General features: G+C 42.5%; 2 protein-coding genes across 3 annotated transcripts in view; both read right to left on the bottom strand.

Annotated features, from left to right (window-relative positions):
* Positions 1-202: 202 nt before the first annotated feature.
* On the bottom strand, positions 203-14,110 carry CMTM2 (CKLF like MARVEL transmembrane domain containing 2). 2 transcript variants are annotated; one of them, XM_053603351.1, is made up of 4 exons: positions 13,636-14,110; positions 13,337-13,495; positions 971-1,072; positions 203-522 (listed from the first exon to the last, which is right to left on the bottom strand). In XM_053603351.1, the coding sequence occupies exons 1-4, from the start codon at positions 14,092-14,094 to the stop codon at positions 304-306; spliced, it is 939 nt and encodes a 312-aa protein (XP_053459326.1). In that variant the 5' UTR covers positions 14,095-14,110; the 3' UTR covers positions 203-303. The 2 variants fall into 2 exon arrangements, with proteins under 2 accessions (XP_053459326.1, XP_053459330.1); XM_053603355.1 differs by lacking the exon at positions 13,337-13,495.
* A 599-nt stretch (positions 14,111-14,709) lies between these two features.
* The window catches only part of CKLF (chemokine like factor), a 28,096-nt gene continuing 16,686 nt past the window's right edge, over positions 14,710-26,119 (bottom strand). The window contains exons 2-3 of the mRNA XM_053603368.1: positions 16,699-16,797; positions 14,710-14,846 (exon numbers count right to left, since the gene is read on the bottom strand). Of these exons, the coding sequence (XP_053459343.1) occupies positions 14,739-14,846; positions 16,699-16,797 (207 nt within the window). The 3' untranslated portion in view covers positions 14,710-14,738. The remainder of the gene's footprint in view (positions 14,847-16,698; positions 16,798-26,119) is intronic.

Here is a 26,119-nt window from a genome sequence, read left to right as displayed (position 1 = left end):
TCCTTTTGCTTTCCAGGTTTTCACGTTCCCCAGGCCCTTCTGGATGACAGTGTCGGCAGCTGGTATCTCCCACACCTCTGTTTGCCCAGCCCTCTACGCCCTGAAATCGTGAGCACCTCCAGAGCACCCTGCCTTCTGCACCATGACTTTCAGTAACTTTTGTTGAATAAACAAAACAATGTTTACATCAATTTAAGTTTTAAAATCCATTTAAGGAGACATTTCTTCTCCAAGCTATCATTTTAGAAAGGAGACAGGGAAGGCAGTGGTTTGCCATTTCTGACAACAGGAGTCTCCTCTAAGTCACTTTTTGTTTCCTTTGGCTGGGTCTGCGTCTGGGGCTGCTGCTGCTTCGGGTGTTGGTGGTGCCTGGCCTGCTTCTGCTTCCTTGGGCTCTTCAGGTTGTATTTCCCTTGGTGGAGGAGGAATCAGCGCATTCCTTCTGGCCCTCTTGCCTTTGAAGTGTTTTGTTTGGATAGGTATATCAATTAAAGCAAAAAATGCAGCAGCACCCATAAGGCCCTAGAAAACAAAAGGATCTTCATTACTTTTGCTGTTCATTCCAAAGGCCTCATGTTTCCTTCAGGTTTCCTCTTCCACAACAGGTGCTATTTAACACATCCCCTCGTCCCCTCATACCAATAGCCTTGACATGCTCTGAGTTTGTCCCTCCCTCAGCTTCAGCTTTCTCCATTGCCACTGTTCCATCATCTCATCTCTTTTTATTTTCTCTCTTTAAACTCAGCCAGAATGGGGCCCTTTGCTGTGGAGTCACCAGCTATAAGAAGGAAGCCATTCACTTGGGCTGGCCCCCTCGACACCATCTTTATTTAAATGGCAGCTCACTTTTATTAAACTTTGAACTTGAGACTTTTGTGGAAAGAAGACTTTTCCTAAAGCAAGGGAAACCACACATATTCCAGAAGAGGTGAATTTAGAGCAAATACACAACCCATGTGGGAAGACTCACCAGACCAATTGTGTAATACAGCGGCAGGGACCTCTGAATTGTGAAACCAAAGACAGCGGCTCCCGAAAGGAATATAAAGGAGAACAGGTCATTGAGGAGGTCCTGAAAGTGGGAGAGTGCAGTCAGCCTCAGACAAAGCCAAGGGCCTCAGCAACACCTGACTCAATGTAGCTTCCTCCAAAGGAACGATGTTCAAACTTCTGCCTGATTTTTAAATATAAGGATACACACCAGGCTGGGTGGACATAGCTGTGGCCTCCCAGCTGAGGTTTCTGAGTTATGACCCAAACTTAAGGCTGCTTAACTGCCTTGAGGATTCAGCTCCCTCTCCTACCAATGGTACCTCATTGTTGTTTTAATTTTCATGTCACTGTTTGCTAATGAAGATAAGTATTTCCAAAAACATGTTTGAGGCATGTGAGACTCCTGCCTATTCATACCCCTTGATCATTTTCCTGTTGGTTTTTAAAATTTTGTTTATGATGTTTCCTGTTGTAAGGTTTTACTTTCTTTTTTGCTCTGTCATCCTGGGTAGAGTGCAGCGGCGCCATCACAGTTCATTGCAACCTTAAACTCCTGGTCTCACAGCTCTCCCACTGCTGTGGGCTCCCAAGTCGCTGAGACTATAGGTGTGTACCACCGTACTCAGCTAATTTTTCTATTTTTAGTAGAGATGGGGTCTCACTTTTTGCTCAGGCTGGTCTCAAACTCCTGAGCTCAGATGATCCTTCTACCTGGGCCTCCCAGAGTGTTAGGATTATATAGGCATGATCGATTATGTCTGGCCATTGTAATATTAATGGGATACGTAGTCTCTACCACCCTCTAACTCTTTCCCTTTCTCTCTCCCCACAAGTCCAGGATCATTTATTGAATATTCTGTTCAATTATTTTGTAAATTTGCTTGCCATATGTATGTGGGTCAGTTTCTGAGTTCTCTTTTCTTTTCTTTTTTTTTGAGACAGAGCCTCAAGCTATCCCCCTGGGTAGAGTGCCGTGTCATCACAGCTCACAGCAACCTCCAGGTTCTGGGCTTAAGTGATTTTCTTGCCTCAGCCTCCCAAGTAGCTGGGATTACAGGCCCCCGCCACAATGCCCAGCTATTTTTTGGTTGTAGTTATTGTTGTTTGGAAGGCCCGGGCTGGATTCGAACCTGCCAGCTCTGGTGTATGTGGCTGGCGCCTTAGCCGCTTGAGCTATAGGCGCTGAGCCTGAGTTCTCTTTTCTATTCCTGTGTTACTCTTATCAAGCTGCCATGGTAAAATTGCAGACTAAGTGGCTTAAACAATAAACAGTTGTTTTCTCACAGTTCTGGAGGCCACAATTCATGATCAAGGCGTTAGAAAATTCAGATTTCTGGTGAGGATTCTTTTCTTGTTTTGCAGATAGCAGGTTTCATGCCATGTTCTCATATGATCTTTCCTTCTTGTGTGAGCATGTGTATGCACTTGTGAGGGGATGTAGTGGGCAGAGAGATAGAGAGGGAAGGATAGAAAGAGAAAGAGGAGGGAGAGCTCTGGTATCTCTCTCTCCTTTTCTTTTCTTTTCTTTTTTTTAGAGACAGAGTCTCATTTTGTCACCCTCGGTAGAGTGCTGTGGCGTCACAACTCACAGCAACCTCCAGCTCTTGGGCTTATGCAATTCTCTTGCCTCAGCCTCCTGAGCAGCTGGGACTACAGGTGCCCGCCACAATGCCCGGCTATTTTTTGTTGCAGTTTGGCGGGGGCCGGGTTTAAAACCGCCACCCTCGGTATAGGGGGCCGGCGCCCTACTCACTGAGCCACAGGCGCTGCCCTGGTATCTCTTTTTATAAGAACACTGTTGTGTCACAGCCACAACTTTATGATCTCATTTAATCTTAATTAGTTCCTGAGGGACCCCATTTCCAAGTAGAGCCGTACTGGAGGTTAGGGCCTGGGCATGTGAATTGTTGGGGGGGGCACAAATATTCATTGTCTAACAATTCCCTTAGTCTTTTATTCAGTCCCTGAGCTAGTACCAAAGTTTTTTTTTTTCTTTTTTGGTAGAAACAGAGTCTCACTTTATGGCCCTCGGTAGAGTGCCGTGTCGTCACACAGCTCACAGCAACCTCCAACTCCTGGGCTTAAGCGATTCTCTTGCCTCAGCCTCCCGAGTAGCTGGGACTACAGGCGCCCGCCACAACACCCGGCTATTTTTTGGTTGCAGTTTGGCCGGGGCCGGGTTTGAACCCACCACCCTCGTTGTATGGACCGGCGCCTTACCGACTGAGCCATAGGCGCCGCCCAGTACCAAAGTTTTATGGTAAATCCAGTATCTCTGAATGGATTTAAGGCCATTCTTTTAATTCTTTGTATTCTTCTATAAGAATTACATATATATATATATATATTCAAACAAAAGGTCTCACATATTTATTACTATACCAGCTTATTGTGAAGAACTTATAAACAAAGAGAAAAGTCATTTTCCCAAAGAAACATGGCCAACTGTCCAACTGATGACATTTTCAGCTTGATACGGTAAGATGATAGTGACTGTGGTACAGCATAGGGTACCTGCCATCTCATGTGCAATTCCATATAGACCCAGCTTGGTTCTTCTCCAGGGTCTCCTCTTTGACTTGTTCCTGATTTTATTACCAGTTTTCATTCGAATCCATTGGGGAATGGAATGATTTTGTTTTTGTTCCTTGGCCAGAAACCACTTGCTTCTGAAAGTCTTGTAAGAGGACATGGCAACAAACTGGACTCATCACCTCTTCCAGAAGGTGATGGATTTTAGAATCGCCTTGTGAAGTTCCATGAAAAACCCATAAGATTGAAATATCACTTAATTTATAAATTAATTCAAAATTGCCATCTTCATGTTAGTAACTCTTCGCATCTGTAAATGTGATATATTTCTGTTTAGTTTTCATTTGGTTTCAATTTTTTTGTTTTTGAGACAGAGACTCACTGTGTCGCCCTTGGTAGAGTGCCGTGGCGTCATAGCTCACATAGCCTCAAACTCTTGTGCTTAAGTGATTCTCTTGCCTCAGCCTCCCAGTTATCTGGGACTACAGGTGCCCACCACAATGCTCAGCTATTTTTTTGTTGTGGGTTGTTATTGTTTGGCAGGCCCGGGCTGGGTTTGAACCCACCAGCCCCAGTGTATGTGGCCGATGCCGTAACTACTGTTCTATGGGCGCCAAACCAGCTTTTCTATTCTTGTGATATTTTACTAAGAAGAATGTGTTTAACTCCATCCAGATTAATACACGAGATGTAAAGTCTCCATCTTTTTATGGCTGAATAGTATTCCATAGTGTACATGTACCACAGATATACCACACATATCCATTCATGGGTTCATGGGTACTTGGGTTGTTTCCACATCTTGGTGATCATAAACTGAGCTGCAATAAACAATCTAGTGCAAACATCCTTATGATAAAATAATTTTTTTTTTCTTCTGGGTAGATGCCTAGTAATGGGATTGAGAGATCTACTGGAAGGTCTATTTTGAGTTATTTGAGGATTCTCCATACTTCTTTCTAAAGAAGCTATCTTAGTTTACAATCCCACCAACCGTGAATGCTTTTAAAGTTTTTCATCCTAAAATGCAATAATGTTGTATGTTTGAGCACATACCTATTATTAAGATAGGGAAGTTTGGGGCGGCACCTGTGGCTCAGTAGGTAAGGCGCCGGCCCCATATACCGAGGGTGGCGGGTTCAAACCCAGCCCCGGCCAAACTGCAACCAAAAAATGGCCGGGCATTGTGGCGGGCGCCTGTAGTCCCAGCTGCTCGGGAGGCTGAGGCAAGAGAATCGCTTGGGCCCAGGAGTTGGAGGTTGCTGTGAGCTGGGTGAGGCCACAGCACTATACCGAGGGCCATAAAGTGAGACTCTGTCTCTACAAAAAAAAAAAAAAGATAGGGAAGTTTGTTTTATTTTATTGCTAGTTTGCTAAGAGTTTTCTAAAAATTGATATTAGGTATTACTAGTTTTCTGCAACTTAGGATATGATAATATGATTTTTTTCCTTTAAATAAAATATGGTGAGATATATATTTAATATGTATAGTATAGATATGATATATACAATAATGAATATATATCTTGAAGGCAAAACCATCTCTGCATTCCTGATATAGATGCTGCTTCATCATGATATATTGCTTTCTTATATATTGCTCAGTTCAGTTTGCAAATATTTTATTGAGAATTTTTATGGCTATCTTCAAATAAGATATGCCTATAGTTTACTTTCCTTATAGTGCCTGGTTTTAAGATAAAAGTCCTACCAGACAGTACAACATACTATAAAGCCTTTAGAAAGAAAAATTAAAAAAAAAAAAAAAAGAGAGAGAGATTAACAGAACAGCACATAAGGTGTAGAAACCAATCCTACATATGGGATTTTTAGCGTTTAATAAAAATGACATTCAAATTGGTGGGGAAAAGATGTACTATTTAATCAAATAAAAAAGCAGGTGATGTGGTAAAACAACTAGATAGCCATTAGGTTATAAAACTGGTGCTATGGTTCATAACATATCCCCAGATCACTCAAATGAATCAAATTATTGATTGATTGATTGATTGATTGAGACAAAGTCTCCCTCAGTTGCCCTTGGTAGAGTGCCATGGCATGGTAGCTCACAGCAACCTCAAACTCTTTAGGCTCAAGTGATCCTTTTGCCTCACCCTCCCAGGCAGCGGGGATGATAGGTGCCTGCCACAATGCCTGGCCATTTTTAAAAATGGGGTCTTGCTTTTGCTCAGGCTGGTTTCAAACTCCTGAGCTCAAGAAACCCATCCATGTTGGCCTCCCAGAGTGTTAGGATTATAGGCATGAGCCATCATGCCCGGCTTGAATCAAATAATTTAAATGTAAAAAATGAAACAGGCTGAGTGCAGTGGCTCACACCTCTAATCTCAGCACTTTGGGAGGCCAGAGTGGGAGAATTGCTTGAGGCCAGGAGTTCAAGACCAGCCTGAGCACCATAAAAAAAAAAAAAAAAAAAAATTAGCAAGTGTGGTGGGCATCTGAACTCCTAACTACTTGGAAGGCTGAGTGAGGCAGGAGGATTGCTGGAGCCCAAGAGTTTCAAGGTGCCCTGAGCTATGATTGCCCCACTGCATTCTAGCCTGAGAGACACAGGGAGACACTGTCTCAAAAAAAAAAAGGAAAGAAAGAAAAGAAAAGAAGCAATAAAAATGCCAGATGAAAACATGGGTGAATTGTATTATAACCTATTTTTTAAGACCTATTTTTATTTTTCTGGGAAATTATTATATCCAAACTTTCCAATTGATTGACATAAAAAGCTATTTACCTTGTTATTCTTATAATCTCTTTTTGATCTTTGTACTATTTTTCTTTGTTCCTTCTTTTCTTTTTTACTGAACTTGGTTTATTTTATTAGAATTTTCAAAGAACCAGATTTTTTGTTTTATTAATCTTTCCTGTTTCATTAATTTTAGCTCTTATCCTTGGCATTTACTTCTTTTTTTTTTTTAGGTTTGAGAATTAATTTACTTTCATCACCAAGAAAGATGATTCACCATATTGATACAGAAATGGCAGCATGGAGAGATGGAGGGATGGCTGCCTGCTTAATGTGGTTGCACATTTCTTTTGTTTTGATTCTTAGGTACAGCAAATGAATGTCCCAAATCATTCAGATAAGCACTTGGGAGGCTGAATACTACTTGTTAAAACTGGAAAAAATTCTTTAACCCCACAAATATTTTTAAGTTAAAAACTTGTTTATGAAAAAACAAAGTAGCAGTGTAAGTGTGGATTTCTATACTAGTCTCATTCTACTTCCAGAGAATGGTTTTTAAGGAGATTCTTAGAATGTTGAAATAGAGAGCTTGATTAAATGGGGCTGTTCAAGGGTTGGGTATTTGAGGAGATGGATAGGATTATGATTTTTTTTTTTTTGAGTGTCATTATGTCACCCTTTGGTAGAGTGCCATGGCGTGACAGCTCACAGCAAACCTTAAACTTTTGGGTTTAAGCAATTCTTTTGCTTCAGCCTCCCAAGTAGCTAGGATTACAAGCACCTGCCACAACGCCCGGCTATTTTTTTTTTTTTCTTTTTTTTTTGTAGTTGTCATTGTTGCTTAGCAGGCCCAGGCTGGGCTTAAACCTGCCAGCCTCGGTGTATGTGGCTGGCGCAGAGCTATGGGTGCTGAGCCAGGATTATGATGCTCTTTTAAACAGGTAGTGGTGGCATGCACCTGTAATCCCAGCTACTCCACAGGCTGAGGTGGGAGGACCACTGGAGGTCAGCCTGATCAACCTAACAAGACCTTGTTCCTTTTTAAACAAAAATCTCTGGTCATTTAATCACTCACCAGTTACCTAGTACCCATCAGTTCATGTCTCAGCTTTGTAGTGCTCTTTTGTAAGGATCAAATGAAAGCCCTAAAATCAGAGCCCTCTGTATTTGTACTCTTGGCCATTTATCCTGCCTAGAATGCTTACGAGTATGCCTTTGAGAAACTGAACTTTTCAGGCAGAAACTACATACCACAGGTTGACATAAACAGCTATTTGGGGAAAATTATACTCTTCTCTCCAGACCACATGACTGCCAACGTAAAAGGGGAAAAAGCCAAGCTAAGGACCCAATTTCTAAACAGAGGTTTGGCCCCATTGTTCAGTCTCTCATACTGAAACTCTTTCTTCCCTTTTTATAGTTTACCTTGAAGTATGAATCAGCTAGACAATTTTCCATGACCCTCTTCTAAGAGAGATGTGTCAGGCAGCACAAGATTGCTTATTCTTGTAATCCCAACACTGTAGGAGGCTGAGGCAGGATGAAGCCCAGGAGTTTAAGATGAGCCTGGGCAACAAAGCAAAACCCCATCTCTTGTTGCAATCCTCCTCCTGCTGCTATAGCAACTCTGTAACTGCGGCCATGGCGATGCTGGACTGGAGCAGGCGCCGCCTGGCCTTACTCCCCACCAAGCAGAGACTGCCAATTGCAGTGGAGTGACTGACACTCTTCCAACCAAGCGCTTCTGGAGAAAGCAGCATTTACTTCTTAATTCTATTATTTTGTTTTGTTTCCGTATCTTCCTTTTTTTTTTTTTGCAGTTTTTGGCCTGGGCTGGGTTTGAACCCGCCACCTCCAGCATATGGGGCCGGTGTCTTACTCCTTTGAGCCACAGGCGCCGCCCCCGTATCTTCTTCACATAAACACATGAATTGTTAATTTTCAGTCTTCTTTTCTAAGTATATGGAATTGAATTTAAATTGTTTAGCTGCATTCTACAAGTAGTGTTTGCAAGTACTGCATATAACTAAACACTCACATTTGGGGAAAAACATGGGGTTTTAGTTACATTTTAGTTGTTGATTTCTAATTGTATTGCGATGAATTAGACAATGTGGTTTATATATTATCACTTTCTTCTAATTTGTTTCTATTGGCTTTATGGTCTTATGTGAGGATAATATTTATGATTGTTCCAAGTGTGCTTAAATAGAATATATAACATGCTACTATGGGGTATACACTTCTATATGTTTTGTATGTCAGTAGATCAAGCTAACAATTGTTGTGGGAGGCATGTTAAAATCTCCAACTATGGTTGCTATTTGTCAATTCTTCCTTATAATTAAGTATATTTTCACCTTTTGTACTTTAGGGCTATATTGTTAAGTGCATATGAGTTCAGAATAGCTATATGGCTATATGTAGTGATCCTCTTTATATATATTTTTAAATATATAAAATTGGTTTAATATGTTATTAAAGCTATGCCGGCTTTCTTTTAGTTAATAGGTTCCTCTTACATTTTCCATCCCTTATAACCTTTCTCTGTTTCTGAATTGTTCTCATGGTTTCCTGTAGTTCTTTAAACTTTTTTAAAATAGCTGACTTAAATATTGTGTAGTGAGTCTAACATCTGGGCTTCCTAGAAGACAGTTTCTTAGTAATTTCTTTTTATCTACCAGTATATGAACCACATTTTATTTCTTTGCATACCTTGTAATTCTTTACTGAAAACTGAACATTTTGAATATTATAATGTGGCTAATCTGGGAATCAGATTTTCTCTCCTCCGCAGAATTTGTTATCTCTGTTTCTTGTGTGTTATATTGTAGTTATTTGTACATTTAATGATTTTTCTAAACTTTAACTTTAAAAATTTATTAACTTTTTTGGATGGGGTCTTGCTATGTAGCCCAGGCTGAACTTGAACTCCTGGACTGAAGTGATCTTCCTCCCTCAATCTTCTGAGTAGCCGGGGATATAGGTGCATGCCAATGTGACTGGCTTCTAAACTTTTTATGTGACACTGTATTCTTTTTCTTGTATGACTACTGAATTCTCTGTTTTATTAGCTTAATAGTTAGCTAGTGATTTGATAGAGAGTACATTAAATGTCTAGAAACAAACCAAAAAATACTCTACAGGTCTTTACAGATTACCATTGTGTTGGGGAACTCCTTCAACACTTAGCCAGGCTGTTTGCAACTCTAAGTTGCTAAAAGCTTAGAGTCTTGGCTCAGTACCCATAGCTCAGTGGTTAGGATGCCGGCCACATACGCCAGGGCTTGTGGGTTCAAACCTGGCCTTGACCTTCTAAACAACGACAATAACAACAACAACAAAAATAGCTGGGCATTGTGGCAGGCACCTGTAGTCCCAGATACTTGGGAGGCTGAGGCGAGAGAATTGCTTAACCCCAAGAATTGAGGTTGCTGCAAGCTGTGACACCAAGGCACTCTTCCAAGGGTGACACAGTGAGACTCTGTCTCTCTCTCTCACACACACACACACACACCACACACACAAAAGCTTAGTGTCTTCTCAGGTCTTTTCTGAGCATGTATCCAGTCTTGAGAAGGTGTGTGGCCTCCTAGATTCCCTAATATATGTGGGAACTTTTCAAAGTTCTTGTTCTTCTATGTATCTCCTTTCCCAGTCTCTTCCTTCCCAGATTTCTGGTCTGTCTACTGCTTCTTTCCACATCTGTTTTTCTTTGCCCCAAGTGGCTGAGCCTAGTACACTGCCTTTAAATGGTTTTAACAAATGCTGCTTAGGAGGCTGTTTCATCAAGAAGGTTTTAAGGCAGGTGAAACAAAGGCAAGCCCCTGGGCCAATCTCTTAGGCAGCCATCCAAATAAATCAAAACAAACAACCAAAATTTCTTTGACAACAAAATCCGTATTGTTCCCTCTGCCACTAGCAGGCTTTACTAGGAATGTGGGCTGCTGTGTTCATGACCAATGCTAAGCTGGGGAGCCAGGAATGTCAGGCAGGTAAGTTAAAATGCACAATGCTCTTACTGAGATTCAGCCCCTTTTTCCCTACTAAGCATTCCACTGGTTGTTCTAAGTTTTTGATTAGAGTCCAAAGTTCTGAAAAAGTTGGTTCTGATAGTTTTTGTTAGTTTACTCACTGCTATAGTGGAGGGACAAAGTTTTGCACTTCTCTTCAGTGCCGTTTTCAGTGACATCACTCTCATTAAATCTAGAAGGTTCTCAGTCATTGTTACTTTGAATATTTCTTCTCCACCATTCTCTTGACAACTTAAAAAAAAAAGTTATGGGGGGGCGGCGCCTATGGCTCAGTGGGTAGGGCGCTGACCCCATATACTGAGGGTGGCGGGATTGAACCCAGCCCCAGCCAAACTGCAAGAAAAAATAGCCAGGTGTTGTGGTGGGCGCCTGTAGTCCCAGCTACTGGGGAGGCTGAGGCAAGAGAGTCGCTTAAGCCCTGGAGTTGGAGGTTGCTGTGAGCTGTGACGCCCCAGCAGTCTACCGAGGGGGATAAAGTGAGACTCTATCTCTAAAAAAAAAAAGTTATGGGGTCTATTTGTGTTGCCCAGGCTGGAGTGCAGTGGTTATTCACAGGTGCAGTCATAGCACATTACGGCTTTGAACTTCTGGGCTCAACTGATCCTCCTGCCTCAACCTCTGGAGTAGTGGCACCACAGGAGTGCACCAAAGTGCCTGGCTTCTTGACAACTCTTGATGGATGTTCTTACTCCTTATTCATTTTTCTTTTTTTTAATTGAGACAGTCTCACTTTGTTGCCCCCTTGGTAGAGTGCCATGACGTCACAGCTCACAGCAACCTCCAACTCTTGGGCTTAAGCGATTCTCTTGCCTCCGCTTCCCAAGTAGCTGGAACTACAGGTGCCTGCCACAATGCCTGGCTCGTTTTATTTTTTGTTCTGTTTTGCAGACCCGGGCCAGGTTCCAACCCACCAGCCCCAGTGCACACCTTACTCCTTAGTCTACATCTCAACCTCTCTCTTTCTTATTTTCTCTTTTAGTGCTGTGTTCTTGGTAATTTCTCCATACCTTTTGGTTTATAAATTCTCTCCTGTTTTGGATCTACTTTTGCACTCATCTATTGACATTGTTATTTCAGTAACTATATTTTCTGTTCTAGACATTGTATTTCGTACTTTCAAAACAATTGTCACTTCTGTCCTCATCCTCATACTGTCTTCTTTTCTTAGAGATTTTACTTAAGTTTGTAATCATTTAAAATATATTTATTATTATTTTCAGATAGCTCTTCTATTACCTCATATTCTCAGGATTTTACTCCTCCCATTTGTATGTTTACTAATTCTTAATTCTTAGGCATGGGGATTTCTTTTTTTTAAACCAAGCATTTTGCAGTTTTGAATTTTTAGTCTATTTTTGACAAGGTTTCCACCCACATACCCACATAAGAACCTCTTCATTCCTAAATTGTGATTTTATACTTGTTTCTGTTAGGAATCCCTTCAGAATATTATCAGATGGGGATCAATTTTTATGCTAATTCCCAGGCATGGAGGTTTCTAGACTATAGGTAGCCAAAATGTAAACTCCAAAACTGCACAAAGTAAAGTCTCAGGTTTTTATTTCTTGAGGAGGGCTCCCCTATACTCCCTCTCAAAGCTCAGACAGAAAGGAACATGATTTCTTGTTCTATTCTGTTGGGGACAAGTGTATGTCTTTTCTGTCTATCTTTTTCCCTAAGGGAGCAGTCTTTCCAGGATGCCAGCTTTATGCAGGGTTCTCAGTTCTAAATCTCCACCTTGCTTGGGATTGATGCCTCATCTCTTGACTTGAGAGTGCATGAAAACCCATACTGAGGTTCCTGAGACAATATATCATGGGCCATTCCTACCCACACTTTGCAGCTTATGTAAGCACTACCTAGTCCCCATTTCTGACACCTGTGTGTTTCCCTTTCTTTTTGCCAGCTCAGCCATTCACTTAAAGCAATACTAGTTATATTTCCCTTAGGTAAGTACAGCAGGAAGATTTTCCCGGTTCACTGCTTTTTCATCTTGCTGGAACTACAAGTATCATCCTAGGCTCCTTGACTGGGAACTTGTCCTCTACCTGTCCTTTTAACTTGTTCTCTACTTGTCTCTTTTATAAGAGTCCTTAGACTCTTTTGACCCTCTTCTCCTTTCTCCTTGTACTGGAAGTTATTGCCTATCCCACTGAGATCTATGGATTCCTGGACCCCAATAAGGAAGGCAGAACAGAATGTACTGACAAAATTGTGTTTGAGTCGTTTCTGCCACTTACTAGCTGCGTGGGGCAAGTTAGTTGAACATTCTGAGCCAACTTCCTCAGGTGTAAAAGTGGCTGGAATAGTAAGCAGAGGGTTTGGAGGCAGGCTGTAAATGTGCAATGAAAAAGGGGACCCAGGGTTCTGGGGTCCTGGGGTGTTCATGCCTGGCTGAGGGCTAGGTGCCTTGTTAACACACAGATGATGATGAGTAGGGATTCAAGTCCTCCAGTCCTCAGGATTAAATGTTAACCCCGCAAGGGATTATTACTGTCCTCATGTTATAGATTAGGAAACAAGGGGCTGGGAGTGGTCCTGTAACTTGCCTAGCTCTGTCTTACTCCACTGGACAACTGCTTTGGGTTGAACATTCTTCCGAACTAAACATCCTTTATAGGGATAATCACTGGAGACCTAAGGCTGCTTTAGAAGTGATTTTCTAAAAACCCAGCTCATTTTGTCTTTGAGTTTTGGGAGACTAATTATTTCTTCTTTGAATTCTGGAAATGAGGTGCCTTCTAGGGTGATGTGCCCATTTGGGTGGGAGCTGGCACGGGGTTGGGGGAACGATTGATCGTTGTACCTTCTCTTCCTTCCCTCCAAGGACAGTAAAGGCTCAGGTCCTCCTCGTTTGATCACCAGGTAGGTAAGAGTTTCCTACTTTCATCCTGACACACAGGCAGGTTTTATGGAGAATTTTCTGCCTTCCTACCCCTCCGCTGCCCTGCTGACCCTGCCTGGGCTGCCCAGGACCTGGGCAAGGTGTGTCTCTCTCTGTTCAGTCACTTTCCAGGTGCCAAGACACTGAAGTGGACAGCACAGAGGCTGAGGACATTCCCTACCACCCCTCACTTACAGAAATGGGCCAGAGGATGAAAGGGATGTATCTATTGATGGCAAAGCTGTAGAGGATGATGAAGGAGCTGAAGATGGCTATCTCCATTTTGTTGACGAGACGCAAGACTGGATGCACCGGAAGTACGTAGAACAGCATTGCAGTAGCTATCAGGCAGCCCTGCAGGAGACAGAACGCCTGAGCCAGCAGCAAAATGCTCTCACGGACTCCGGAGCCTCTTGGAGGACTCCTGGAGCCCGCTCCTCCTCTCCCCCACCCTTGGTTTTGGACCCTCACCCGGGGATACCATTCCAGCTTACCAAACTCAGAATCTTGACCTCGGCGTGCCCCATGCTCCAGAACTCTTTATTGCTGTCCTTGAGTTCCCACCGATAGCGGCGAAATCCCTTCCTTGTGCCCACTCGGTCCTTGGGCTGCACTGACTTTTCCCTTACGGGTTCCTGGAACTCTACCTTCTTGGCCTCGGCAGGCTTGGCCTCGGCAGGCTTGGGCTCCTCAGGTTTGGGCTCGGCAGGCTTGACCTCTGCAGGCTTGACCTCCTCAGGCTTGACCTCTGCAGGCTTGACCTCCTCAGGCTTGGGCTCCTCAGGTTTGGGCTCTTCAGGTTTGGGCTCTTCAGGTTTGGGCTCCGGTGCTGGGGGTGGAGCCTTTGCCTTTACCGGTTTTTCCTTTTTTTTCCCCTTGTCCTTTTGCTTTGGCGCCTTAGCCGCATCTTTGCCTTTTTTACCCTTGTCACCACCTTTGGCTTTAGGCGCCATGGTTTGGTTGGAGTTCTTGGCTTCTCACGGCAGGCCTAGCCTGTCCTGCTGTCTCTGGACAGGGCCGGCCCTCCAGAGAGCCTGGTGTCCACCGGCCTGCTCAGAGGCCGCGCCCAGCTAACCGCCGGGACCAGCCAAAGCCAACGCCCGCGCCTTCTCCGCGCGCCCGCCTGCCGCGCGGGCTTATCTACCTAGCGTGGGGCCAGAACCTCCCGCCCTCTCTGCGGGAGCCCCCCGCCAGGTCCCACCTGTGCGCGGGTCTCCCCTCCGGGTCCTAGCGAGGTCTCACCAGGGGCCTCAGGTCTGTGGCCGCCACTCCCGCCTTCAGGCAGGGTTTGCTGGAACCCGGGTCGCCGCCCTCGCCACCTCCTCCTCTGGGCAGTGCACTCCGAGTTCTGCAGGCACCACACGGCCGTGCACGTGAAACTATAACGCGACGTTTACACAAGGCAACACGCGGAAGCAGAAGTGTTCCCGACTTAGCAGCCCTGATTTTATGGTCACATGGAGGCTGGAATGGGTGACAGCATGTGGTCTCAGGGTGGGCGTGGAGGGAGTGCTTTGATACAGAAACGGGTAGCCTGGAAGGTGCTGGGGGCTGGCTGCAGCGCAGGCATCAGCTGGGCGCCTGGCGGGGAGAGCTCTCAGTTTTTGGTTTTGATTCCCAGGACTCTTTTCATGTTATTCCTCATCGTCTTGGTGACCACACATGCATCGATGCCACACACGATTGCCGCTGTGAGACACAGGGACTGTCAGACACAAGACCATATGCGGGAAGGAAAGGTGGGGTTATTTTGCAGCAGCAGCAACCACTGGAACCCATCCCTGCCCAAGGTGCGAGCTGCCGGCGGCCTCCTATTTCCTCTGACTCTCCTCTGCTCTCTTGATGTCTGCCCAGCTGTCTGCTGCTGGCCCACGCTGCCTCTCAGAGAAAGGAATTTTAGAAATAGTGTGTTTTGTTGCCGGGAGTGGCTTCGCCTGTGACGCACCAGGAAAGGTCCTGGAAAGTGCACTGGCTTTAGAAGGCTCCAGGTAGGGGTGTGGTCCTGAGGAGGCCTCTCAGTGGAAAGGACTCTAGGGCTATGTTTAAAAGGGCAGGAAGGAGTTCCCCAGGGGACCAAATGGGAGAACTCTAGGTGGGGGACTGGGTTCTCCAGGAAATTTTGTGTGGTCAAGACCTCTGGGACCACTGAGTGAGGCGGCAGAATTGAGGCCGGGGCAGTGCAGGATCAGGGACTCTATCACTTGAAGAGGTCAAGTGTGAGACTCAGAAGACCAGCTTGTGGTGGCCATTAGGAGAATGGAAGGCAAAGCAGGCTGGAGGCAGGGAGACCACTTGAGGGTGCCCGGGCTGCTGCTATCTGGATAAGAGCTGACAGAGATCTAGGGGTGGGAACCTCTAACAGTAGGAGGCTGGGTTGCTGAGTAGCAGAGAGGGACCAGGGGTCCTTGGCACCCAGTATCCCCTGGTGCTCTGGGACTCTTTCCAGCCTTGGATATTTCTCTTTATGTCATTTGATTCCTGGCTGTTTCCTTAACTTTTCCTGGGTCGGTCTTGCCCCAGCTTCTCCACAGGCAAAAGGCTCTTAGCACTGAGCTCAGGCCTGGCACAATCCAATAGTATTAACAAATATTTACTGATTTTGGAATGAATTCAAAGAACTTAAACTCTTTTGTTTTTCTGGATTAATTTTTGTCCCCGTTGTTTTTCTTGAACCAAAGTCCTACCTCCCCACCTCCCCTTCTTCCAAGCATTTGATCTGTCATTTCTTGTGTTCTTCCATATGATGAGGGTTTGAATCCCACTTTGTCCCAGCTTTGGGACCCAGAACAAGGTATTTAACCTGACTTCCTATATCTGTAAAAATGAGAAATGTAAAGATTAAATTAAAATGTGCCTAGATTGGTACAGGGCACATACTGGGCACTTCAACAGGTGGTAGGTTTCTTTCTTCCTTCTTGAATAGCCTGGGTTACTCTCTTTTGACAATGCACTTTTCTCCCCCTGCAGTCCCTCCTTTCATCTGTCTTTTGTGGGGTGAGGGACAGGGTCTTGCTCTGTTGCCCAGGCTGGAGTGCAGTGATGTGATCGTGGGCTCAAACTTTCCTCCTGCCTCAGCCTCCCCAAGTAACTGGGACTACAAGCACGTGCCATTACGCCTGCCTGGTTTTATTATTTTTTGTATAGATGGGGTGTTGCTTCAAGCAGTTCTCCTGCCTTGGCCTCCCAAAGTGCTGGGATTACAGGCATGAACTATCATGCCTGACACAGGTCTTTAAAATAGGATTCTCTAGTCCATAATAGTAAAATCCTATTTATAGACAAAACTACCTTGCTTAACATTTCAAAAATAGTATGGACTAGAGGGATTCAGCAGACTCTTGTTTTCGTACCTATTTGGAAAATGCATGTTAGAGTTCAGATTTTCATGAGCTTAGAATGTGTGCAACTTCATATCATCTGAAGAAGTCAGTGCAGGAAGGAAAAGGGGTGGCAGTAGAGTTTTTGTTTTCTTAATGACAAAATGATGGTCTGCCAGTTTCCCTTTTCAAAGACTTGGAATATTGATCTTAAATGGAATCATGAAAGCATTTACTTACCCCTCCAACATAGAATAAATGCCTTCTCTTCTTTTCTTGCATTGCAAAGGAAGCAACTACTAAAAGGAACACAGATGAAATGATACTGTTGATAAGATCCTGTAACACAGAATTGAACATTATCAACTTTACATGAAAATATAATTGCACAAAATATTTAAGTTGGTCATTCAACTACCCATCTAAGGATGGATGCCTTTTAAAAACTTTGATTAAGAGGAACCCTCAGAGGCATAATTCTTACATCTTCCAGAATATGAGTTTGTGTGATTTTAATGTCTTGTATAGGACTCTGTCTGCAGAAAATGGGTTTATTTTCATTAAAGAATACGATTGCGGGGGGCGGGGGGAACCGCTGACAACTTTTCCATGAGGTTTTTCTTAACAGGCATAGGAAAGTGAGCATGAAAGAAACTTAATGGTTTAGGAGCCTAGCCCAAATAGGCCTTCTATAAATATTTTTTTTATAAGATGTCATGTATTTTTACATTAATGAAAATTATGCATTCTATTCTTTACCACATTTGTTTAAATATAAAAATAAAATTTCAGATGAGCACTTCACAGATTTCATTCTACTCTCAGATCTGCAGATAAAACCAATTCTCTGGAAATTAGGTCACATTTATTCAGTGAGTTCACATGTCCCAAGGCCACACAAATCCAGCTGAGGAGCAGGCTGATATTCAGCAGTAAATGGCTGTGCCATTGACTTTTGCTCTTCCCTGAGACGTGGCCAGAATGGAGCCTGCCCGACATCTGCTAGCTCGTTGTGTCCTTCTGCATGTCAGTTGGATTTCAGTACTGGGTGCTCTAACTGCTGGCCCAGTCTGCTTCTCTGTGTGCTGAAATAAAGAGTCAGGATGAGTGGGTGGAGGTGCCCCCTAAGTGAGTGAGGCTGAACGTCAGTAGAAGGGCAGTAATGGAAGAGAGCATACTCAACACTTCAGTGGCACCAGTATATGCAGAGGGGCAAAGCCCAGATTGATGAAACCATGATATGGTTCAGAACTTAATTTGAACATTTAAATCTTTAAGTCTTTTTTTTTTAAGAGAGACAGAGTCTCACTTTGTCACCCTTGGTAGAGTGCCATGGCGTCACAGCACACAGCAATCTCCAGCTCTTGGGCTTAGGCAATTCTCTTACCTCAGCCTCCTGAGTAGCTGGGACCTCAGGTCCCCGCTACAACGCCCAGCTATTTCTTTCTTGCAGTTTGGCCGGGGCTGGGTTCGAACCCGCCACCCTCGGTATATGGGGCCGGCGCCCTACTCACTGAGCCACAGGCGCCACCCAAATCTTTAAGTCTTGATGGCCTGACTTGGTACCAGTAGGCCTGGTATATAGCAAGGAACACTGCCATCCAGTCTACAGCATCACTATGGCTCTAAGGGAACTTCTAAATGTGCCATGGATTTCCCAGTCATTATCTCATTTAACCCTCAAAAAGCAGCCACCTGAGTCAATAGTGCTATGATCCTCATTTTACAGAGGCTATAAAGGAGGCTTAGAGGGTTTTTGAAAGTTGCCTAAGGTTGAATAACTGGGGAAGAGTCGAATTAGAATTCAACTTGCTATTGCCTCCCATCAGGGGCACCAAAATGAGGAAATGAACTATCACCCTCTGCTGGAAGTGAACCATCTAATCCATCTTTGGCATCTTCTGTGGAATTGGTCTGGGGGTCAAAACAGGATGGCACAAATACTTTGAGAGCGGTTTTTGTTGATGAGCTCTTTTGGCCTGCTCGTACATGTATGACCTGGGGCATGTTTGATCACCCCTCTGCCAACTTGCTACTTTTTACTATGGGGACAATGACTAGGATGCATTGGGTTGAAATATAATGACTATGAAAGGCTCTGATAACACACCTAGCATCTAGTAGATAGTGGGAGTGCATCAGAATACAGATAGATGATACCTGCTCTCAAAGTATGCATGGAGAACAAGTGCCTGCAAACTCCAGGTGTTGTTACTGAGATTAGTGAGCAAGAGCCCTATCTTGGAATGGGACTTGACTCCTGCAAGGGCAATAATGCCTACTGTTTTGGCATCTGATGGATGACCTGGTGAAGGTTGGAGGGAAGTCCCAGATGGGTTCTGCAAGCTGAGCTAGTGGTCCGCCTATAGTAGGCAGGCCAGACTGAGGCAGGTACAATGGTTTGAAGCTTTGCAGAAAGCTTGGCACCTGAGGATTGTGTAAACAAAACTACTCAAAGATGCAAATGATGAGAAGCAGAATGTAAACTTTCAAAAATCAAAATTAATTCCTCTTTTTTTTTTTTTCTTTAATCGGGCCCAGGCAAGATTCAAATTTGCCTTCCCTTGGAAGTGAAAACAATATAACCTAAAAATTTGTACCGTCATATTAAATTGACATAAAAAGTAACAAATAAATATTTTTTAATGATGCAAAAGAATAAACTCTTTGTTACATTAAAAAACAATCAAAGTTAACTACCTGCATTCCTAGATCCTTGAGAATATGAGTGCAACAAATTAATTTAGTAATAGGAATACGGTCACAGCTGAGTAGGCCCAGTTAATCTTTGACTCATTATATAATTTTATTTCCTCATTGGACTACTGAATCTTATAGTTATGTTCTGGTTCTTACAAACAAATACTCCCTTTAACTGTCCCTTGGAGCTAAGGTTTGCCTCACAGCTAACATGTCTATTGCAGCTCACATTTATTGAGCACTTACTATGTGTCACGTACTGTGCCAAGATGTTAACATGTGATCTCATTTGATTCTCACAACAAACTCACATTATCTCCAACTTAAAGATGGGTAAGTAACTTGCCAAGGGTTGCTCAGCCAGTAAGCAGCTATAACCCTTGGCAGTTTGACTTGAGTGCCCATGGGACTTCTTCCTGACTAACCCTCCTCTCTTTTGCCTTAGACACAGATCCTCTTATTGGCTTCATCTGGACAGGGAGACAGATATCTCTGATGGCTGAGTTAAAATTGCAGCTGAGCCTGGCCATGTGCAAGACTTATGCTTTCCCCCCAAATGCAATCATTACTCATTATCTTTTTCTTTCTGCCTAAATACCTTATTGACTAAAGTAGCCTCATCTGCCTAAAATAACAAATGTTTGTTACTTAACTATAATTTTTCCATAAAGGTAAAGCTCCCAAATTATTCTTTGAGATGTACAAAATTGTGTAGAATTATCACTGGGAAAGAACGAGATGCCTTAATGATGAATGCTTATTATTTAAATAAAATCCTGAATATTAGGGGAAAAGTTAAGGACTTATAGTTTGTTTCACAAAATGTGATTTTTTTTTTTTTTTTTGAGACAGAGTTTCACTTATTGCCCTCAGTAGAGTACTCTGGCATCACAGCTCACAGCAACCTCAAACTCTTGGGCTCAAGCAATTCTCTTGCCTCAGCCTCCTGAGTAGCTGGGACTAAAGGCGCCCAACACAACACCCAGGTATTTTTAGAAACAGGGTCTCACTCTTGCTCAGGCTGGTCTCCAACCTGTGACCTCAGGTAATCCACCTTCCTCGGCCTCTCAGAGTGTGTCAATATGTGATATTTATAATAGGAATTTGCAAACAATGAACATTATTTGATATTCAACTAATGCAACTTCCTTTGGTTTCATTTGTGCCTGGAGTTCTTTAAATGCATGTCAGAGTCTGATTAGAAATCACCAGAATTGGGTGGCACCTGTGGCTCAAGGAGTAGGGCACCAGTCCTGGATGCCAGAGGTGGCGGGTTCAAACCCAGCCCCGGCCAAAACCACAAAAAAAAAAAAAAAAAAAAAAAGAAATCACCAGAATTACTGTAAAGATATTTCTGATAGCTTTGGAATCTTCACTTCTACAGAGTTTTTGTTTAAAATAAGTTCATTATATTCTTTTTAAAACATTGCTTTCTATTGGCAAAAACATTTGCTTGACCAGAATTCGGTTTCTGTGACCATGCTGGATTATACATATTTTTTACAATGTAGAAGTATTTAAAATATGGGCTATTCAGAAGACAATAATTATAATTAATACTTTCTTGGGTATATTGGCAGATGACACTAGACTACGGGGGACAAAGTAGTCTAAATATGAAGACAGTGTGGTGGGATGAGGAAAGCTGTACTCTTGCTAGCTTTGATGCATGGTTATGTTGATAAAAAATGGGCTTAAATTAAAAAATTTTAGATTATCACTTTATTTACTGCTTTAATTCCATTCCCAAATTTGTATGTAAAACCGATGCTCTGGAAGTTGGGTGACGTTTATTCTGTGAATTCACATGTACCAAGAATGCAAGAACCCATCCAAGGAGCAGATCTTATAGGCCCTAACATAGCCCTGGGGCTGAGAGCTGGACCTGTACCTCTCCCCATAGTGTCAGGGTCCGTGGCATAGCCTTCACAGTACAGAGCAGCTGCAACTCAGAGACTTAGTTTGGATCCCCAAGCCCAGGATCCATCATCTGTCCAGAGAAGGAAGCCTTGACAAAATATGGTCACAGAGCCCACAGATCTCAGCAGGTCACTTATATCAGAAGCTGGTATTCTTCAAGACTTCCCTGTTGAGGGCCTAAAGCCCTGATGTCTCAGACCTTGTATTTATCTTCCTGATGGGGACTTGTACCTTCATCCCCTTGTCAAATAAGAATTAGAATAGGGAAATAAGGAAAGCTATCTTTGTAGGAGCCTGTAAGCTAGAAATCACTGCTTAAAGTCAGTACTCCTTATCCTAATCCCATACATCCTGGGAACCAAACCTTCTTATCTGGAGAAAAAGGCTGAAAGGAAATGGCAGCCATACATCTTGGATACCTCTAGCCCACTGGCAAGCCTTTAAGGCTATGCAGAGCTCACAAATGCTTCCAGTATGAAATAGGCCATGTGATCTGTGGCTTCCCACAGTGAACTTGCAATAGGTCCCAAGTGGCTCCTGTAGCTTGATGCTGACACATTTCCAAGTTCCCCTATCCTGTGAAGTGCCAAGTCATCACCTTCTAGCACCAATACCCTCACTAGATTAGCACAACAGGAGACCTCCCTATTAATACCCAGGGGCAGCTACTTGTCCCTCAGTTAAATCATATGTATACTCATCTTTCATCTCATGGGATCTGAAAGGATAGATTACAAAGGAAGAGAAGGGGTGGAAGAAGGAAACACAATTTGGGTCCTGTTTTGAGGGATCTTTTTCAAAAACTTCCAAGTCAATTAGATCATTCACTATCTGGCCAACTATGTGGTAGCTCAATATGTGTACTGTTAGTTGAGCATCAGAGTAACTTGGCAAAACCTGTAGCCCCCCTCAGATCCTTACCTTAAGGGAGAATGAAAATAAAGAAGCCATCACAAGACAACAGTTTCGAAAGAGCTTGAGCTTTAGAGTCAGACAGACCTGGGCTCAAATTTGAGCGTCCATGCACCTGCATATGACCACAAGCAATTTAACTTCTTCAATCCAATTTTTTCATCTATTAAATGGGGGGTCAGGAATGACTACAACCTCAATGGGTTGTTGTGAGGATTAAATAAGGTAATATATGAAAAGGTATCTGGCACATGGTATGTGCTCAAAAAGAGTTACTTTACCTTCCCTTCTTGAAAATTTCCATGGACAGAGATTTTAGTTTTCCCTCAGAAACCTCTCCATGGATATAGCTTTCCATAACTAAGAGGGTCTTCCATATGTCCAATTAAAGTTGCTGATATTTTGCTTTGTCTGCTTCCTGTTGCTTGGCACTCTGTGGGACAGAGAGAGCTCAGCAGCCTTTTCAGAAAATCCCTCATACATTTGAAGAAAATATTTGCATTTTAGCTCAGAAGCAACCAATCCTACTTTAATGTTAGAAAAATGTACTATAAGGAAGTGGGGTGAGGAAGAGCCCTGAACCCTGAGTTAGGATTGTTCATGTGCAAGACAGTGTGGCAGAAGCCAGCCAACTACCTTATGGGGCCTGATGGGTTGTTTTTCTTTTTTCTAAAAGATAGAGCCTTAAGCTGTTGCCCTGGGTAGAGTACTGTGGCATCACAGCTCACAGCAACCTCCAACTCCTGGGCTTAAGCGATTTTCTTGCCTCAGCCTCCCAAATAGCTGGGATTATAGGCGCCCACCACACGCAGGCTATTTTTTGGTTGTAGTTGCATTGTTGTTTGGCAGGCCCGGGCTGGATTTGAACCTGCCAGCTCTGGTGTATGTGTCTGGCGCCTTAGCTGCTTGAGCTACAGGCACCAAGCCTGGGTTGTTTTTCTTTTTGGAAACTTTGCAATAAATGTTTACTTTGTGCTAAGTACTGTGCTATTGGCTTCATGCAGGTGTAAATGTTTCAGGAACCCTACCAAGGTAGTTATCATCACACTTTTCCTTCTCTACATTTCTTAAGTGGGGAAACCGAGTCTAAATGTTCCATAGCTACTAAGGTGGCAGGGTCAGGAACCGGGCCCATGTCTGCCTCTTGCTAACACTATATTGCCTCTCTAGTCTAAGGCCTGAGGGATTAGCTTCAGGGATTTTTCAGTTGGTAAACAGTGTACAAGATTGGAAAAAGCTATTGAAGGAGGCTGTGCAATGTCTTTTTCCAGATGGTCTACCATATGGCTCTCCTTTCAGAGAATGGACCCTTAACACACACTAAAAGGTTGACTCGGCAATCTTTCAGGGTATGCATGGTAATTTTCTGCAACTCTGTCCTGTTAACTCTTGATTCAGGAGGGGATGTTTATAATCACTAGATAGAGTGCTGTCTGAAAAGTGGAAGCATATGCTGTTTTATAAGGAATGGGGTGGGAAATGTGTTTACCTACTGAGTATACTAATTAAAATTTTCTTTAGGACAGCTGAAAAGTATATTTTTAGTGATACTCAGAGCTGGAAGTGGGAGTGTGTATTGTCCCTCCTGTGAGCAAAGGGGTGCAAGGAATCTTTCTGGGTATTAGGTGAATTTTTCTCCTGGGACCCAGGCAAAACCCTGTCACAGCTCAACTATGTCCTTGTCTAGAGAAAGAGCACTGTTGCTCTCACTTGAGGAGAGCCCTCATTCTCAGCTGAGGGCAAAGGTTATATTTGAATTATGAAAATGAACACTTACAAGTAAGGGCCAATGTAAATAAGTCATCAAGTGTTGAAGGGTTAGCATATATGTTAGAATAAAAAAAATGACGATGCAGATTTCCAGAACTGTGACTGCTATATATGACTCAACGGCTTGAGCAACAATGAAACAGGCTAATGCTCCTATGATATACCCCTGCAATAAAAGAAATAGGATTTGTTTAAATCCATGTGGCTATTAAAAAAACATAAATTGTCAGAATGTAATCTGATTATACTGAAGTTGCCTGTATTGCTTTGCATATACATGTTAAAAATTTCTTATATATTTAAGAAATGAAACAATACAGGCAAATAATAAAAATGCACACAGAACAGAAGGGTAAAAAAAATATCAATTTCTTTCTCTTAACTGAATCTAACCCTAGTCTCTTTAAAAGTAACCCCTGTTAACAGTTTATATTTTACTAGAAAGAAGTATGTATATACAGACAAAAGAAATAGATATTTTAATGGAAAGACTAAGTTTCCTGGTTTTCTTTCTTTTCAAACACCTACTGATTATCTTAACATCATTTATTGGGAAAGGCTGGTATTATCCCCATTGATTTGAAATCCAATCTTTATTGTATACTGAATTCTCAGATGTATTTGGGTCTCTTTTGAGAATGTTCTTTCCCATTGAGTTGGCAATTTCTTCTCTAGTACTTTTAAAATTATAGGGAATTCATTTTATATTGTGTTATTGTTTGACCTAGTCCTCCTTTTATTACTTGTTCTCAGACTTTTTATGTCTCCATGTTTGTCTTGGTCAAGTTTCCCAAACTAAGCCTGTTGGTATTTTTTTTTTTTTGCAGTTTTTTTTTGGCCAGGGACAGGTTTGAACCTGCCACCTCCATATATGGGGCCGGCGCCCTACTCCTTTGAGCCACAGGTGTCGCCCAGCCTGTTGGTTTTTAATTGGGACATCATTCAATTTATTATAGTTAGAAAATATAAAATTTAGTCCTTCTATTAAAGAATAAAATATGATCCTAGCACTCTGGGAGGCTAAGGTGGGGTGGATCGCTTGAGCTCAGGAGTTCAGGACCAGACTGAGCAAGAGTAAAACCCTGTTGTTATTAAAAAAAAAAAAATAGACGGGCATTGTGGCTAGTGCCTGTAAACCCAGCTCCTCTGGAGCCTGAGACAAGAGGATCCCTTGAGCCCAAGAGTTTAAGGTTGCTGTGGGCTATAATGATGCCAAGGCATTCTACCCAGGGCAACAGAGTGAAATTCTGTCAAAAAAAAACCAAAAAGGGTTCCAGTTAGTTTAGTGTTTTTAAAAATATCTCTCGAGAGTTTTGAAGTTTTCTTTCTTTGTTTCATACTTTATTTCATTTACTCTTAGATATTTGATCATTTGGATTGTTGTAAAAATAAATATTTTCTTATATTTTAAGTCATTATTTGTCTAGAGGAAGTATTTTAGTTTATTAACTCATTAATGAGTCACCAAACTAATCTTGATCTAAATTGCTGATCAAGTTGATTTGAGGTTTTTTAGATGTAATCTCATCAGCTAAAAGAAATGATAATATTTTTGCCTGTTATTTTCAAATATTCTTACTTTTTTTCCTAATTGGGATGACTAGTGGTTCCAGAAAAATACTAATAGTATTACTAGCAGACCTCCTTTTTTTTTTTTTTTTTTTGCAGTTTTTGGCCGGGGCTGGGTTTGAACCTGCCACCTCCAGCATATAGGGCTGGCGCCCTACTTCTTTGAGCCACAGGCGCCACCCTAGTAGACCTCCTTTCCCTCCTTCATTTTAATGGAAATACTTCTGATGTTTAATTAAATATGATGCTTTTAGTTTGAAATATTTTATAATGCTAATGAAATTCCTATTTTACTGGTATTCCTTATTTTTATTCTTGGAAATCAGGATGAATGTTGAATTTTGTCACATGTGTTTTGTATTCTAATATAATCTCATATTTTTTTTCCTTTTACTTATAATATAGTAAAATTTTTTGGGTTTTTGTTTTTTTTTTTGAGACAGAGTCTTGGTAGAGTGCCATGGCGTTATAGCTCATAGCAACCTCAAACTTTTGGGCTTAAGCAATTCTCTTGCCTCAGCCTCCCAAGTAACTGGGACTACAGGCACCTGCCACAACATCTGGCTATTTTTTGTTGCAGTTGTCATTGTTGTTTAGCTGGCCCGGGCTGGGTTCGAACTTGCCACCCTCAGTGTATGTGGCTGGTTGTAACCACTGTACTACCAGGCGCCGAGCCAATATAGTAAACTTTTTAATAATCATTCTTAGGTTTATTCCTTATGGTACTGCAGTTTTAAAAAGTACTGATAACTATTTTCTACTAATATAATATTATTTTGCTTTGATACAA

Source organism: Nycticebus coucang, chromosome 2, assembly GCF_027406575.1.
Source record: "Nycticebus coucang isolate mNycCou1 chromosome 2, mNycCou1.pri, whole genome shotgun sequence".
Classification (NCBI taxonomy): domain Eukaryota; kingdom Metazoa; phylum Chordata; class Mammalia; order Primates; family Lorisidae; genus Nycticebus; species Nycticebus coucang.
This window is presented reverse-complemented; position numbering and strand designations above follow the sequence as displayed.